The following is a 17933-nucleotide window of genomic DNA, read 5'->3' as shown; positions in this document are numbered from 1 at the left end:
GTAATTTATTAAGAAATAGCAATCCAGTTCAACATAGAGTATGTTACAAGTCAGACTATTCTCACCCTTCCCTGTACATAGAAATGGCTATTTCCCTGGATGACTTTTTCATACTCATGGAATATTTCTTATTCAACCTCACATCCCAGGTGAAAACAATACCTAGGACACTGGAGGTAGCCAGGAAATTATGCCAAAATGCTTGGGAATTCTAGGGAGAACCACAGCTTTCCTATTTGGTTGATGTGTGGTGAAACTCATCTTAAATGCTCCCAAGTTCAGGAATAAGGTACATCATCCAAGATGGAGACTTTAAAAGCTGCAGTTCCATTACACTAAGGTCTCAATGGAAGTAGGGAGATCTTCAGACTAAACAAAACTCCATACCATGACTCAGAACTGTTTTCCTTCCAGTCTTGTAGCTTGCATCCACTCCCCTACACCTCTTGCTCCCACATGCATGTCCATGTGCACTAGCCTTGTGCTCTAGGTAGGCAGAACTTGAGTATTACTGAACACCTCTATATCTACTACTCTTTTCCTAAAATGCCCCCTTCTCCATCCAGCAAAATACTTTCATCCTTCTACAATCTGTTTACATGTCTCTTTGGGAAGCTTTCCCTGAACCATCAAACTAAGTTGTCTTTTCTCCCTCTGAGTATTTACGTCATGCATACAAATTTCAGCACTTTTTGCCTTGTGTTATATTTTCCTGGCCACTTCTAGAATGGGTAACTCATCTTAACTTATGCAGGACTATCCCTGTTTGAAAACCGAAAGCCCTGCATCCCAGGAAACTCCTTAGTCCCAGGCAAACTGAAATGATTGGTCATCCAACTTGTGTCTCTCTCCCACTGGAGTATGAGCCTCCTGGAGGAAAGGATTGTGTCATGTTCACCTTTGTGTCCTTAGTGCCCAGAATACTGAGGAATCAATGGAATTATATATGAGACATAAAGCACTTAAACTACCTAGTCAGGTTGTCAGATACCAGTAGAAGAGGACTTATTAGTCTTGTCTCAAATACAGAAACATCTTGAAATAGTGTGGTCTTTTAGTTTTCCTTTAGCTATTCTATGAACTTATAATTCATTACTTTCACTCAATCTAGAAGCAGACGGTTAGAAATACCTTTGATAACAATGATCTCCTCCTGTACTCAGCAATAACATTTTAGAGAGATGCTTTATGGGAGTGAGAAGGGATCAATAGAAAACATTTTTTAATGCATGCCTAGTGGCTCTGAATTTTTTGAAATTGAATCTATGTACCTTGTAGGTCCTGGGTGCTTCATGATGTGATTGACAGTGCGTACAGCCGTGTCTGCTAGGAGTTAATTCGAAGTTTTCCATGGAATTAGTGAAGAGTAATGGCTTAGTAATGAATCTTCCTTTATATATAAAATACACATTACAGGTTAGTGTCTTAACTAAATAACTTAGCATTACTACTGAGGGAGGGAAGAGATCTCATTTATGTGAAAATATACATTTTGAGAAGCTCAACCTAGTGTGGAGTGGAGGACAGACTCAGCTGTAAGAGTTTCAGTGCCAATATGTGGATATTCTTCTCAGTTGGCCATGATTCCACCTCCCACCTGGATACTATTTCCCCAATGCAGACACCCTGATGTCCAGGAAGAGCAGGAGAAATTAACATGTGAATGACTCAATCTTCCCATTCACATTCACAAAGCAAACTGACATTCCCCCAGGTACAGTAGGGAATAATGAATGAACATTTATAGAAGGAAAATTATCACTTAAGTGTTAGAATTGGGAAGAAATCTTTCAAGAGGCAGGATTCAATTATTCTGTTTTTTAAAAATGCTCCAAGTAAAATAGATTCCATTTTTCCATTTATTCAAAACTCATATTTTATAATAACATATTTAAAACATTAGGCTTTAATCTAGTAGTTCTAAAATTCAGCATCTCAAAGCCCTGTAAGGCATACATTGTATTATATAACCTTGTTTTGCATCATAATTCTTTTTTGCCCCTGTTTTCTCTCCCCTGCTAGACTATGTGCCTGATTCATCTTTGTCCCTCCCCTACCAACCATAGTGTCTAGTCAAGACACTTTGGGAAATAAATATTTGATGAATGATGATAGTTAGCATTGGTTGAGTACTTATATCCAGGCACTATTCTTAAGCAGTTTACCCATTTTAACTCATTTAATATGCACAACAACTCTATAAGGTGAATATTATTTTTATCTGACTTTACAGGTGAAAAATTCTGAAGCACAAAAAGGGTAAATGATGTGCTCATGGTTACACACCTAGGATGTGCGGGAGCTTGGATGTGAGCATCATGACTACAGAGACTAAGCTCATAATTATACTATCCTGTCTTCTTGGAAGAGGGTTGGCTCCAGAAGATCCTTCTGGGGTTATTTTCCTCCCATAGTTTCCAAAGCATGAAGTTGTTTTTATTCCATTTATTCAAACATGACAGTAGAGAAAAGATTATGAAGTCTTCCCAAGGCTCATATTAAAATGAATAAAATATAGTCAGGGAGGGTGCAATGTCTGTGTTTGCCTGCTAGTTCAGCTGTAGTCTAGGGGTTCAGATGGGAGGTGGTAACAGTGCAGAGATGGGAAATTGGAATTGGGGTTAGAGAAAGCCTAGGGATTCCAAGCAACCATGAAATCCACACTACGTTCATTCAGGAAGCCCCAAAAGAAGCCAGTTTGCATTGTGGTCATCCTGAGCCACAACGCCAAGCTCCAAGCCAGTCCTCTCACTCCTACTCTCAATGCTGAATTGCTGCTTCTCTAATGCTCCCACATTTCATCTCTAATATAGTGCTTTTCCTTATTCACACTTTTCTATTGTAACCCAAGATAGCAGCTGCTATAAGTTATCAGTTCCTTAGATTTAAATCGTTTATCACCAAAGTGGGATGACATTTTCTCCTATCACTGGAATATGTTGAAAGATTCTGTTTTGAAGGATTCCGTGGATTTACCCAAATGTAAAAATGATTGTACCAAATAAACTAGCCCTGAGTTTCACACCAAGTTCTGATTGTCCACAATGTGTGTGTGTGTGTGTGTGTGTGTGTGTGTGTGTGTGTGTGTGTGTGTGTGTGTATAACAGGGTCTGGCTCTGTCACCCAGGCTGGAGTATGGTGGGACAATCTCAGTTCACTGCAACCTCTGCCTCCCAAGCTCAAGTGATCCTCCCACCTCAGCCTCCCAAGTAGCTGAGACTACAGGCACTGGTGCCACCAAGCCTGGCTAATTTTTATACTTTTAGTAGAGACGGGATTTCGCCACATTGCCCAGGTTAGTCTCAAACTCCTATGCTCAGGCAGTCTGCCCACCTTGACCTCCCAAAGTGCTAGGGTTACAGAAATGGGCCATCATGCCCTGCCCACACTGTGTATTTCACAGAAGAGTGAAGCTAGAAAACAGAGATATATCTTCTTTCCTGCCTGCCTTCCTCCATTCACGTATTTATTCAGTAAATATTTGAGCACTGTGTACCTCATGCCTTGGATAATTAGTACAGTCACCTTGGATACCTTGGAAACATTTTATCTGTGATACAGTCTCCACTTAAAAGCTGCTCCCTTCTCTCTTCCTCATTGATTATTTCTAAATGTCCACTGAAGTCAAGATGGTGGGAATAGTAACCTGCAGGTACAAAGGTGTCATTCACGACTATGCACTGAAAGAGACTCTCTGCAAAAACCCCAGGAGAAGCAAGGTGGGTTGTGAACAGACTGAGATACAGATATACACGGAGCACTGATGGTAAGGGTTGGGGGATGGCTTTGATAACCTTCAGCAAACCTGTCCTGTGCATACTGATGGGCTCAGTATGTAAGACTTTCCTCCTAATTCCTCCCTTCCCTCTCCACAATGAAGAAAATGACAGGCAAATAGGACCTGGACCAGGGACCACCTTTGGCAGCGTGTCCTCTAATCAGCTGCAAATATTTCCTTCCCTCAGTGCTTGTTTGAAACTTCTGAGGCCAAAGTCCTCTTCAGGAGCAAAGATGCATTTCCTAATCCCCCCTGAGGCCATAGACAGAAAAAGAGGCTTCTGCATAAATCTTATCAGGCAAGATACTCCTTATGCAACACCTTTTCACACATTCTGAGCTTCTAACCCAGGGGATCACAGCCCTAGCTGCACACTAGGGACACCTGGGAAGCTTTCTTTCATTTAAAAAATGCCAGTGCCTGTGGATCTCATTCTGAAATTATGAATCAGTTGATTTAGGGTAGGCCTGAGTCTTCTGTTTTCTGTTTGTTTTTGAAGCTCTCTGGTGCATCTGGAATTTTAAAGCACTGCCACATAGGAACTTACTCTAAGTTTCCATTCCATGGTGAGAGGAGAGAGTCAGACTGCAGATAAGTGAATGTGAGGACAAAGAGATCAGGCAGTGGAATTTCATCCTTAAATATCCTGAGTCCTTTGCCATTTTTAATTTGGAAGCATCTCTCATCAGTAGTCTTTCCCTTCTGTAAAGAGAAAATGGAGTCTTCAAGATATACCCACTTCAGAATATGACTCTTACTCTTTTAACTTTTAATAGCTCAAGATTCTCTTAACAAAATATGACAATAGACTAGATATAATTAAATAGCAAGAACTCTTGGTAGCTTCCCAGTTTCTTGTTCTGTATGGGAGCTAGATGAAATAGCTAGTACTTATCTCACAGAGCCTCAACAATGAGAAGGATGACGTTTGTCATTCACATCTTTTTGTACACATTGTAAGACCCCCAAATCCTTGCTGAAAGAACTTGAAACTATTCATTTTGGAAGCATAAGGAAGACAAGTTTCTATTCAGCTACAATTACATTTCTTTGTGATAAGTCTTTCAGAGCTTGTGAGCATTTTAAATTTCAAATGAATGACTTCATTTGTGACAATGGAAATGTTCTGTAGCAATTAGCTTATGGTGCTAGAGCCATACCCTGCTTCTGCTGTCTGTGGGGTCCAAAGCTTGCCAAGCTAGCTCATTGGTATTTTCATTCTCTGTGAACTCTAGAAACTCATTTTGATGATAAATGGAATATTTTCAACATAGTGACCATAAAGCAGGTGGCTACACATTAACTTTTCTAAGAAAATAATTACATGCAGGTGGCAAGTTGGAGGAACTCTGTTGCATGCATAACTGCATCCCAGAAAGTTTTTGTGATGTATTTTCTAAGGATAAAGTTATGCATATGACGAACAATGACTTAGCAAAACGGATATAGAACAGATAGGAAACAAGAAAAGTTGATATCCTAGTACATTTCTTGGTTTCTTAAAGTTATTGACATATGTTTGAAAATAAATGTTTTAAAACACACACTCATCATTTAGTTATTTAACAAAAAAAGCTATTTTTCATTCACTGTGTTAATGCTCAATACACAAAGATAAATAACACATGTATCCTGTATATAGGAGTACACAATCTAGGGAAGGAGATCAGCATGAAAATTAATAATTAAAACACATTGTAATAAAGTTAGGATAGCGTGTGAAATTCATTATTGTAAAATTATTATTTAGGATGCCGTATACTACATCGCAGGAATCTCTTTATTCAAAATTTGGAAAGGAATGTCACATAAGACTTAGGAATACCATGTCCTTCTAAACAACTGGCTTGAGTGCATCTTAAATACTATGAATAGTATAATTGGTTTCTCTCTCCTGTTGAATTAGCAGCTTAAAAGCTGAAAGCTAATTTGCAACAAAACTCTAATAAACAAATAGGAACCTATCTTATCAATTCTATTGATCTCCCACCTAGATTCAACTAACTTCACCCTAATTTTTTTACTTTTGTTGTTGTTTTCCTAAAATCCTCTTAATGATGAAGTGGCATATAAGAAAATAAGTGAATAGTGACTATTGTCAATAATAACTTAATTGTATATTTTTAGGAGATCAAGACCATCCTGGCTCACACAGTGAAACCCCGTCTCTACTAAAAATACAAAAAAAATTAGCCGGGCTTGGTGGTGGGCCTCTGTAGTCCCAGCTACTCAGGAGGCTGAGGCAGGAGATTGGGGTGAACCTGGGAGGCGGAGCTTACAGTGAGTTGAGATTGCCCTACTGCACTCCAGCCTGGCTGACGGAGCAAGACTCTGTCTCAAGGAAAAAAAAAAAAAAAAAAAGAAAAAAAGAATGTAATTGGATTATTTGTTACTTAAAGGATAAATGCTTCAGTAGATGGATTTTTTTTTTAAGTGAATAAACTGCAATGAGAGAAGTCTGTTCAAAGTTTTCTGATAACCCAAGAGGGAAGAATATTACACAGGCGGGAAATGTGGCTGGGAGGGGTGAGGGAAGGAGACACAGGGGAGATAGGAAAACATCCTCAGAATAACGGCAGTAACCACTGCAACACTTCAATAATAGTAATAAGAAATAACTGTACCGCAAAAAAAATAAGCACCATACCTTCATTGTTGGGTTCTCCCTGGGTATCGAAGGGAGATACAAACATTTTAAACATTTCTCTTATCCTCACAGCAACCCATGATGTAGCTATTAATGTCCCCATTTTACAGATAAAGATATTGAAGCTTAGAGAGTTAGAAATGTGCCCAAGATGCCACCTGAAACCCAGGTTGTCTTGCTTCAAATGCTGCACTATTTATATACTGAATCTCGTGGAAAGATAAGAGGTCTGATAGAGGGTCACTGATCAAAGTAGCTCCAAGTATGTTCAAAGCAGAGGGCACATGTGGTGATGCGGCCAAAGGTGAAGCTACAGAAATGAGCGAGGGCAAGATCAGGAACAGTATATGTTTAAGTAATAGGAAGGCTTCAAAGGATTTTAGTAAGGAAGTTACATAATAATGGAGAAATGAGAAAACAGGCATCAAACTCTGGTCCTTCCAAAACAGCGTGTAGTATTAGAGTTTACAGTGTTAGAGTTTACAGCTCACATGCTTTACAGGCACCGATATTATTAGTTCACTGTGCACCACAGTCATGATGCACAAGGCCTTGGTGCACAAGAGCATTACAATAGCATTTTATTTCCATCGGAAAATAATTTTACATAGATGGTTGTACTTTGAACCCCTTACAAATGAGTTTCATTAACAAAGAGCATTGTTAGAAGAACTCCCTTCCTAAACAGCACCAAAGGCAGTTAGAGCAAGGTCCCAGTGCTTCTGAAGTTTCCCCAATAAAGCCTTTCTTAGAAATGAAAAATGATGACAGTGATGGTGGTGATTAAGATGGTGACGGTGATACAAGCTGCTGCTGATTATTGAGCATGCCTGTACTCAAAACCATATGCTAATATTCATTACTTCACTTAATCCTCACAACCCCCCCAGGAAGGAGGCATTCTGCTGGTATTACAGATTAAGACACTAAGACTCAGGTTCAATAACTCACCCAAGGTCACACTGCTAGTCAAGTGGTAGAACTGGAATTTGAATACAGGACTGATTGACTGCAGAGCCTGTGGGGCAGGCAGCTACTTTACTCTGTCTCCCTTGAGAAAAGAATTAGATCTTACAGTTGACTTACCTTGTTTCTGGGAACTGCTTTGAAATGATCTGATTCATAGTATTGGAAAATTGGTTGTTGAGATGTTGCTGCTTTTATCTCCTTTCTTTTCTGAAGCTGTAAGTGGTTTGTGTTGGGGACGTGCAGGGTGTACACACATGGTAAGTATGTGTGTACATGCCAATGTGAAATTGTACATCAAAAAGAAAAAAGTGTGCAGAGATTCATTTTAGAGATAAACACGGCCAAGTCCAGCCTTCCCACTGGACATGTGATTTAGAGCAAATAATCCGATCTCTCCATGTGTCAGTCTCATTGCCTTTAAAAGGGGGATAATTAGAATGCAAGTCTGTGTTGTTATGAAGCTTCATTGAGGAAAATTATATATAGGAACTGGCCAAGAGTTAAGTACTCAGTATTTGTCAGTTTCTCCTCCATCCCTTCTCTCCTCTTCATGCTTGCCTGCCATAATTCTATTTCAGTTTGCACGAAGAACCAAAATCAATGTATATGCCAGCCCTGTCATGGGATGTTTATATCCTAGAGAAAGAGCAACATAGGCCCACCACTGAAAGCAGGATTGTTGGTTCCTACTCTCCCCACAGCAAAGGAACTCTAAATTTCAAACAGCCTGCTATATAGGAATTCACAGTGTGCTTGGACTATAAGCTCTCAGTTTAGCTGGGCCACAGTTGCTTCAAGCCACTCTGCATCTGATAGCTACGAGTTTGTCCTCTCACCATGTAGAATATGAATTCTCCACTTTTGATTGATTTCAGCATCAACTGTCCTACATATGCATTCTGTAACTTCTGCAAAGATCTTGGGAGTCTTTCTCTTGAATCCCAGTCTCTCAATCCAGGACTAACTCTAAAAAGTGTAGACTCTGGTTGCTATACTCTATCAAAGAATTTACCTCACATTCATCCTGTTTGATATGGGGACTCTGCAAAGCTCAGGCGATGTTCTTTCCTTCAACACCATTCAGTATAAATTTCATTTCTTGCCCACTTATTTTATTGCGTATTAAACTCATCTCAAATGAACATAGTAGACCAGAAAGTAAGTGCACTTTCTAGTTCTTTTAGCTGAATCATGCATGATGTAAATAGAACAACATATGATAGATCCTTTGAGAACTCAGCACTTGTCACAGAAATGTGTGTTGTACACAGGCCAGCCCAGTCAGGAGCCTAACGGCGTGCTGGGTGAGGCACTTGACTGTAATCAGATAAGGTGGCCCTTAATCACCTGCCCTCTATAGAGCCATACGTATGGTCTTTTAAATGACCTTGCCCCACTGTTATCCTAATTGGAAATTTTCTTTTTTAGCCACATAAATAGAAGAACACAGTTTGAAAATCCTGTCCTGGAAGCAAAAAGGAAGCTACAGCAACATAACATGCCCCACACAGAACTTGGAACAAAGCCCCTGCAGGCCCCAGGTTTCCGAGGTATGATACCTGTCAGCATGTGGTGTTTCAAAGGGAAAATTGTCTGTCAAACTGCCTGCTCTTCCAAATATGTCTGTAGCTTGGACCATTTTGAAAATTTGATTTGCTTTCTCCAGACCCTCCTATTAGCTTTAGCTGGATGTTTGCATTCTCTCTAAACTAATGCCTTTAGCAACCGCAGATGAAGTTAAACCTTATAGGAATGTACAGCATGTCACCAGGTGGAGGAGATAACTGGATTTTTATAGTGGCCCTGTAAACTCCAGAGATTCTTAGAGACTCATAAGTTTGTCCTTAAAAGACCAAGCACAAGAATGAGGCTTGTTCTCCTTTGTGACAGTAGACAACTCCTCATGGACATTACCTAGGCCCAAATCCATCCGCCCCGGTGCAGCCCCGGAGAGGTCGCGCAGTGTGAATGACTTGTCTTACTATCAGCGCGACCCAGCAGGGAGGCCCTGGCTGTTTGGTACGTCCCAGGACTGCTTGCGGGACCTGACTACACCTGGGAGCCACGTAGTGGGATGAGTTGCTGCACGAACTTTTCACAGCTAGTGAGCTTCTAAATAAAAGCACAAGAGTCTTTAGAGTCGGGAGCTCTAGGCTTGCCTGCTGATAATTTTCACGCCATATAATGCAGCATAATTAAATGAATGTAAAGGTCTCCTGATGAACTTCTCTCCAACTATAAACATTAATTTGATAAAGCAAACATAGGAGAAAGGATTATATGTGGTTTTTATTTATGTTTTAAAGAAGCTCTGTTTTTAATAAAGATACACGTGATATGTAAGTGGACAGAAAAAGCAGAAGTCTAATAGAATGACTCATTATTTTAGAGTTTATTACATGTCACCTAGAATGTAACAACAAAGATATCATGCAGAATACTTAACTGAGTTACCATGTACAATTTGGCTGTTACAAATATTAAATCAGATCACCTAAATATAACACATTTTAAAAGAGTAATATAAAATATTTATCTGTGATGGAATTTAAAGCAGATATTAATTCTGTTTCCTAGTATGACGATTATTTTTTAAAACACTTATTATACTTAGGAATATATTTATTACAGATCGTAGCTGGAAAAGCATATTATATAACAAATTAGCAGGTAAATCAATGCAGTGCCTATTCAGATTATTCAGGCATATGATTTGAATCTATCAACATATTGTTACAAAATGTGTTACCTTTACATTCATAATTATATCTAAAAACATTGGCTTGCCTTTTGCTCACATTTTAGAGTATACTAAACACTATCGGAGCCAATAACAATTTATTTACCTGATTATCTTTATAGTATCTCACAACAGAGCGGTGTAAACAAAAGTCAGTCCCACATACAGGTACTCTTTCTAAGCAATCTGGACTTTTGAGTGTGTGATCACATTCCACTGTTTCTCTGTTTGTGATACTGCACATGCTGAAATGTGCTGTTATTCACTTTAAAAAAATCACAAGTCCTTTTCATGTTTCTACCCTTATTTCTTCAAGGCTTAGTTTAGGATCGGCCACTGACACATACCTCCTACCTGGAATCTTTTCTAACAACCAGAGGAACAGATCCAGATGTTGTCTGGATGATTTGGGCTCCTTGTCCTCTTTCTCAGAAGGCTCTGGCAGCCTGTTGACACAGCCTTTTTTAAGCCCAAGAAGGCTAAATTAATGAGTGGAAACTGATTTGACAAAAACTCTGCCTCCAAACCAAACAGCTTTTTCATCTTTCCCTGGATGCTTGGGACTGCTCTCCATGTGTAGGAAATTCTAATAGTTTTGCTCCTCTTGTAGTCACCACCTGCTTGCATTTGCTATGTAAGACCCCCACATTTACCCCTGGGATTGTCGCTGCTCGGGGGCTGGCTTTCTCTTGTCTGAGAACTTGCCTTGAACATGCCTTTTTCTTTTTTAACTTATATTGGCCGATGTAGAAAAACCACTCTTCACCCGGGATGCATCCCAGTTGAAGGGAACATTCCTCAGCACCACCCTAAAAAAGAGCAACATGGGTTTTGGATTTACCATCATTGGTGGAGACGAGCCTGATGAGTTTCTGCAGGTGAAAAGTGTGATTCCGGATGGCCCCGCAGCACAGGATGGAAAAATGGAAACAGGTAAGACCCTTCACGGTTTACAAAATTGTTTTGCAACATCTTTTTTTCTAAAGGCAAATATAAGGAGCTTCTTTTGTGTTTTTATTCAAAAGACAAAGGTCACTTCACTTTAGGAAAAGCAAAAAGCATAAATTATGTTTCCCCTAAGTTTAAAAATATCAAGTTGAATTAATTTAGAAACAATTTCGAATATAATCTTTGCCTTCTTTTTTAGACTACCCCTTCTGTTTGCTGGATTCAATGGTCTCTTAAGATTGACACTTTTCTAATTTATCTCTAGAGTTTGTTCTTAGCGGTGTGATTAACATTTCACACTTTTCTAACTTATATTCAGCCACAGTATTTTAAAATCTGTGATAATCTTATAATATTCTCATGCTATATAACCCAGGTTAGTTATTGAAATATACATGCCTATCTCATACAGAAAATTTTAAACTGGACTAAGTCTGTCCCCATATAATGTTTTCATATGTGAGTCTTTTCTAGTCCTTAAAAATTACTTTTCCTATATAATTACTCAGATGTCTACTCAAATCACAATTGAAATTTATTTCATGTGGAAATACAGAGGCAAATTGCTAAGGGCAGGAACATATAAAAGATGAAAATTACAGACAGTAAATGAAAAAGTAATGAACAAGGTTTGGCTTCACAGTCTGATTTTAAATTTTCTTGCCTGGCCCATGATCTTGGGTAAGTCCCACAGCTTATAAATATTAATTTCCTTATCTAGAAAACAATGAAGAAATTAAGTTTGACCTGTGTATTTTAAGTGCTGATTCAAGATTTGTATAGTGTAATTTTTTTAAATTATACTTTAAGTTCTGGGGTAGATGTGCAGAACGTGCAGTTTTGTTACATAGGTATACACGAGACATGGTGGTTTGCTGCATGCGTCAACCCGTCATCTACATTAGGTATTTCTCCTAATGCTATTCCTCCTTTAGCCCCCAACCCATGGACAGGCCCCCCCAGTGTGTGATGTTCCCCTCCCTGTGTCCATGTGTTCTCATTGTTCAACTCCCACTTATGAGTGTGAACATGCGGTGTTTGGTTTTCTGTTTTTGTGTTAGTTTGCTGAGAATGATGGTTTCCAGCTTCATCCATGTCCCTGCAAAGGACAGGAACTCATCCTTTTTTATGGCTGCATAGTATTCCATGGTATATATATGCCACATTTTCGTTATCCAGTCTGTCATTGATGGGCATTTGGGTTAGTTCCAAGTCTTTGCTGTTGTGAACAGTGCTGCAATAAACATACCTGTACATGTGTCTTTATAGTAGAATGATTTATAATCCTTTGGGTATATACCCAGTAATGGGATGGCTGGGTCAAATGGTAGTTCTGGTTCTAGATCCTTGAGGAATCAACTCACTGTCTTCCACAATGGCTGAACCAATTTACACTCCCACCAACAGTGTAAAAGTGTTCGTGTTTCTCCACATCGTCTCCAGTATCTGTTGTTTCCTGACTTTTTAAAGATCACCATAAACTGACATGAGATAGTATCTCATTGTGGTTTTGATTTGCATTTCTCTGATGACCAGTGATGATGAGCTTTTTTTCATATGTTTGTTGGCTGCACAAATGTCTTCTTTTGAGAAGTGTCTGTTCATATGCTTCGCTCACTTTTTCATGGGGTTGTTTTGTTCTCGTAAATTTGTTTAAATTCTTTGCAGATTCTGGATATTAACCCTTTGTCAGATGGATAGATTGCAAAAACTTTCTTCCATTCTGTAGGTTGCCTGTTCACTCTGATGGTAGTTTCTTTTGCTGTGCAGAAGCTCTTTAGTTTAATTAGATCCCACTTGTCAATTTGGGCTTTTGTTGCCGTTGCTTTTGGTGTTTTAGTCATGAGGTCTTTGCCCATGCCTATGTCCTGAATGGTATTGCCTAGGTTTTCTTCTAAGGTTTTTATGGTTTTAGGTCTTAAATTTAAGTCTTTAATCCATCTTGAGTTAATTTTTATATAAGGTGTAAGGAAGGGGTCCAGTTTGAGTTTTCTGCATATGGCTAGCCAGTTTTCCCAACACCATTTATTAAATAGGGAATTCTTTCCCCATTGCTGTTTTTGTCAGGTTTGTCAAAGATCACATGGTTGCAGATGTGTGGTGTTTATTTCTGAGGCCTCTGTTCTGTTCCATTGTCCTGTATATCTGTTTTGGTACCAGTATCATGCCATTTTGGGTTACTGTACCCTTATAGTATAGTTGGAAGTCAGGTAGTGTGATGCCTCCAGCTTTGTTCTTTTTGCTTAGGATTGCCTTGGCAATGTGGGCTCTTTTTGGGTTCCATATAAAATTCATGGTGGTTTTTTCCAATTCTGTGAAGAAAGTCAATGGTAGCTTGATGGGGATAGCATTGAATCTATAAATTACTTTGGGCATATGGCCTTTTTCACGATATTGATTCTTCCTATCCCTGAACGTGGAATGTTTTCCATTTGTTTGTGTCCTCTCTTATTTCCTTGAGCAGTGGTTTATAGGTTCTCCCTGAAGAGGTCCTTCCCATCCCTTGTAAATTGTATTCCTAGGTATTTTATTCTCTTTGTAGCAGTTGTGAATGGGAATTCACTCATGGTTTGGCTCTCTGTTTGTCTGTTCTTGGTTTATAGAAATGCTTGTGATTTTTGCACCTTGATTTTGTATCCTGAGACTCTGCTGAAGTTGCTTATTATCAGCATAAGGAGTTTTTGGGTTGAGACGATGGGGTTTTCTAAATATATAATCATGTCATTTGCAAAAAGAGACTATTTGACTTCCTCTTTTTCTATTTGAATACCTTTGTTTCTTTCTCTTGCCTGATTGCCCTGGCCAGAACTTCCAATACTATGTTGAATAGGAGTGGTGAGAGAGGGTATCCTTGTCTTGTGCCAGTTTTCAAAAGGAATGCTTCCTTTTTTTCCCCATTCAGTATGATACTGGCTGTGTGTTTGTCATAAATAGCTCTTATTATTTTGAGATATGTTCCATGTTTATGGAGAGTTTTTAGCATGAAGTGGTGTTGAATTTTCTCGAAGGCCTTTTCTGCATCTTTTGAGATAATCCTGTGGTTTTTGTCATTGGTTCTGCTTACGTGATGGATTACGTTTATTGATTTGCATATGTTGAACCAGCCTTGCATCCCAGGAATGAAGCCAGCTTGATCATGGTGGATAAGCTTTTTGATGTGCTGCTGGAATCAGTTTGCCAGTATTTTATTGAGGATTTTCACAGCAATGTTCATCAGGGATATTGGCCTGACATTTTCTTTTTTGTTGTTGTGTCTCTGCCAGATTTTGGTATCAGAATGATGCTGGCATCATAAAATGAATTAGGGAGGATTCCCTCATTTTCTATTGTTTGGAATAGTTTCAGAAGGAATGATACCAGCTCCTCTTTGTACCTCTGGTGTAATTCGACTGTGAATCCTTCTGGTCCTGGACTTTTTTTTGGTTGGTAGGCTATTAATTACTGCCTCAATTTCAGAACTTTTTATCGGTATAGTGTAATTTTTAAATGCCTTAGAATACTATTATAAAGTACGATAACTATATCTTTAAAGGAATATACTCTTTCACCATTGTCATGTTTTTCACACTTATTTAGTTTATGATATCAACTTTCCAAACTCAATCAGTTCTAGTAGATACAAAAATTAAAGAATTCCTTTGGAGAAAAAGTTCCGCCTTTTTTATGACCAGTACACTGATGAATTGTTCTTCCATGGGTTTTAAAGTGGTTTGTGTGTAGAGAAACAACAACAAAAAAAAAACTGAGGTATTCATCTGACATTTTTAATTTTAAATATCACCAATGCTATATTACCATTTATCATATAGTTTCTGTATAAATAACTTTTTAAGGTACCCTTATGAGTATATTTGTCACTGCCACTCATTTGTGAGTAATGCATATTGTATCTCCTTAAAAGTTGAGATGAAGTTTCAAAACTAACTCACCACGTTTCCAAACACTACTGTTATAAAAGTCATGTGTACATAATTTTCTACAAGAGTGAGTGAGAAGGTGTCCAACTCTGCCATTCATTTGGTGATATTTTTCTGAACATCCACATCTTCATGTTGCCAAAACCTCACAAACATCGAATTTTTCAGTAAAAATTACCCTGTTGCCTACAATTAGAATAAAAGAAAATTATGGGACTAATTCCGTCTTGGGAGAGGGGAAAGACTCCCCAGTGCTTTTGAACTTCAGTGAAGTATTTCACAAATCCATTTCTTTTTAGAATAAAAATGTAGTTATTTTTCTTTCCACTATTTCATGTTTCAAAACTAGAAAAGATTTATTTCAGTGTAAACTTAAAAGACAAAATAAAAATATTTGCATAGAAAATATTTTTTCTTTTTTACTCATTTTGCTAGTTTGCCACACCCACACAGTCTAAGTTAGCTTTATTCAACCACAAAGTCAAAGCTTTATTTAGAATTTAGCAGATTGTCTTCATTTAAGATCATCACAAAGCAGGTCCTAGGGGAGATAAAAGAACCAAAGATTTAATTCTATTCACCATCTCCTATTTAGTCCCCTATGCATTTAACTTGCTGAGCACCTCTCTTTCATAGTCATTGCAGTGCGCCAGGGCTATAAAGATGGGAAGAACACAGACTTGTTTTTCAAGGCGTTCACAACTAGGAGGGGCCACATGCCCATAAACAAGTAATTGTAGCAAAATATAATAGGTCTGTAATAACCACAATATTGGCACAAAGTCAGGAGAGTAGGAGAAGTGAGCAACAGATGTTTGTTTGTTTGTTTGTTTTCTCAAGAGATGGGGTCTTGCCGTGTTGCCCAGGCTGGTGGGACTCAAACTCCTGGGCTCACGCAATCCCCCTGCCTCAGCCTTCCAAGTAGCTAGGACTACAGGAATGCAGCATCACACCTGGCTAAGCAACAGAAAATTTTTAAAGTATACTGCTAACTGTATAATTTTATTAGGCTTTTATAGGGATGATAATGCCTCTCATTGGAAAAGAGTTTAATCCAACAAAATGTAATGCTTGTTAAATATTTAAAAAATTTAAAATGTTTACCTGTAATTGTGAGATAATTTTAAAACGACATGTAAAAACACATTTCTGCAACATCCCACATGTTATAATAGAGGGAATGGCTCTTCAGTTCAATTCAGCAAATATTTAGTGAATGTGCCAGACATTTTGCTAATTACTAGCAAATCCCAAATTACTAGGGAAACAAAAATGAGACAAATGTTTCTATCTCCAAGAAGTTTACCAGTGACATGTTAGTGAATATTTATATCAATGCAATAATAGAAATATGTACATAAGTACAACAGTAGTACAGAGGAAAGGGGGATCCATTCTGCTGGGAGGTGCTTAGGGAAGGCCTCATAGAGAAGATGATGCCTGAAAGAGTTTTGGATGATGAACAGGTATCTGCTAGGTGGACAAGTGATGAAGATCATGGGAAGAGGAAATAGCACATGTAGAGAGGCACAGTAGTGAGAAGTGCCTAGAAAAGAGGGTACGCCACCACCGTGTACATTAATGTTTCACCTTCAGTGTGAATTTATGGTGAAGTATGGGGTAAAATGATCATCATAAGTGGTGAAGATGAACTACTTAGACTTGTAGCAAACATCAGAGACAGTATAGAGTCATATATCCTCAAATAAAAACACCAGAATATCACAAATACACATATACCCGTGATTAAAACCATTCTTATAGAATTTTTCAACTAATTTTTAGCCCATTTGGCATAGAGGTTTACTCTATGGCTAATATTTTGCTTTACTTATATGTTCCTGGAACATAAAACAGTGCTGGGCAAATAACAGGTGCTCATAAGTACTTCTTGGTGGACAGACAGATGGATGGATGGAAGGACAGATGGATGGATGATTGGATGGATGCTTTTAAAAATGAAGAAATGAAATTTGAATAAGCCGAATTCCTCTTTTACAGTATAGCCTAGTCAATGCTAATTGGACAATGTACCTGACCACTGAAGCACCAACAAACCAGTTTTTCAGTTTCTGGATGAAATTTAAAAGACAAGTACATGGTAAAGACAAAATTAATTTTCTTTTTTATAATGACTTTATATATCAAATGAACCTCAAAAATTAACACAAATAATAGCCACTACAGATACAAAGGATAAGTTACTGGTATTGAAAAGGTGAGCAGTCTCATTTGACATTGAAATAAACATGAAAATATTTTAGTCAACTTCTCCAGCTCTAGGTGATCTGTAATTTAGTCAAAGAGATGTCAGTAGTTTGTGCAGGCACAAAGGAAAATCCTCTGTACCAAAAAGTTTGACCCTGGGTCCTGTACAAGAGATATAAGGGTAGAGTTGGGAATTATTTCTTTCTTAGTCAGCACTGACTCCTGGGAAGGGATGGAGAACAGGAGAAAATGAGGGCAGTGTGCCTTTGGCTGCTTTTTGACAACTAATTGAGCCAATGATCCTATAATGTTGCAGAAGGATTCTCAGAAAGAATTACCATAGTGCCCAGAAACCCTCTGAATTCTTATTATTAAGTGTTCTACACATCCCAGCAATCATTTGTAAACACTGGAGACCCGGATTACATTGTTTAAAGTATTTTTAAAATCAAGTTTGATGTAACATGGCTTACACAGAAACCACGGAGTCTGAAAGATAGTTATCTAACATCCTTCAGTTAAAAAGCTTCCCTCTTTACATGATGTTTTATGTTTTTCCCCAGGCTAATTTTTGAATCAAAGCTTGTGGTTTGCAACATACACGAGAGAGAAGAGAGCTAACCTATTCATGAAGTGCTTCCATAGGCAGGAGTTGAATTATGAAGTAACTCACAACCTGTTAGTTTTTACTTGCCTTCTTTTAGCATTTATCCATTTTATTAGTAA

General features: G+C 38.3%; 1 protein-coding gene across 4 annotated transcripts in view; it reads left to right on the top strand.

The window, feature by feature from the left end:
- MAGI2 (membrane associated guanylate kinase, WW and PDZ domain containing 2) overlaps nucleotides 1–17933 on the top strand; it is a 1483072-nt gene that overhangs the window by 1131198 nt on the left and 333941 nt on the right. For all 4 annotated transcript variants that reach the window (XM_050782786.1, XM_050782785.1, XM_050782788.1 and 1 more), the window contains exons 8-9: nucleotides 8823–8944; nucleotides 10885–11067. In XM_050782786.1, the coding sequence (XP_050638743.1) occupies nucleotides 8823–8944; nucleotides 10885–11067 (305 nt within the window). The remainder of the gene's footprint in view (nucleotides 1–8822; nucleotides 8945–10884; nucleotides 11068–17933) is intronic.

This window comes from Macaca thibetana, chromosome 3 (genome assembly GCF_024542745.1).
Source record: "Macaca thibetana thibetana isolate TM-01 chromosome 3, ASM2454274v1, whole genome shotgun sequence".
Lineage (NCBI taxonomy): Eukaryota > Metazoa > Chordata > Mammalia > Primates > Cercopithecidae > Macaca > Macaca thibetana.
Note: the sequence above shows the minus strand (reverse complement) of the source record. Positions and strands in the feature narration are given on the sequence as shown.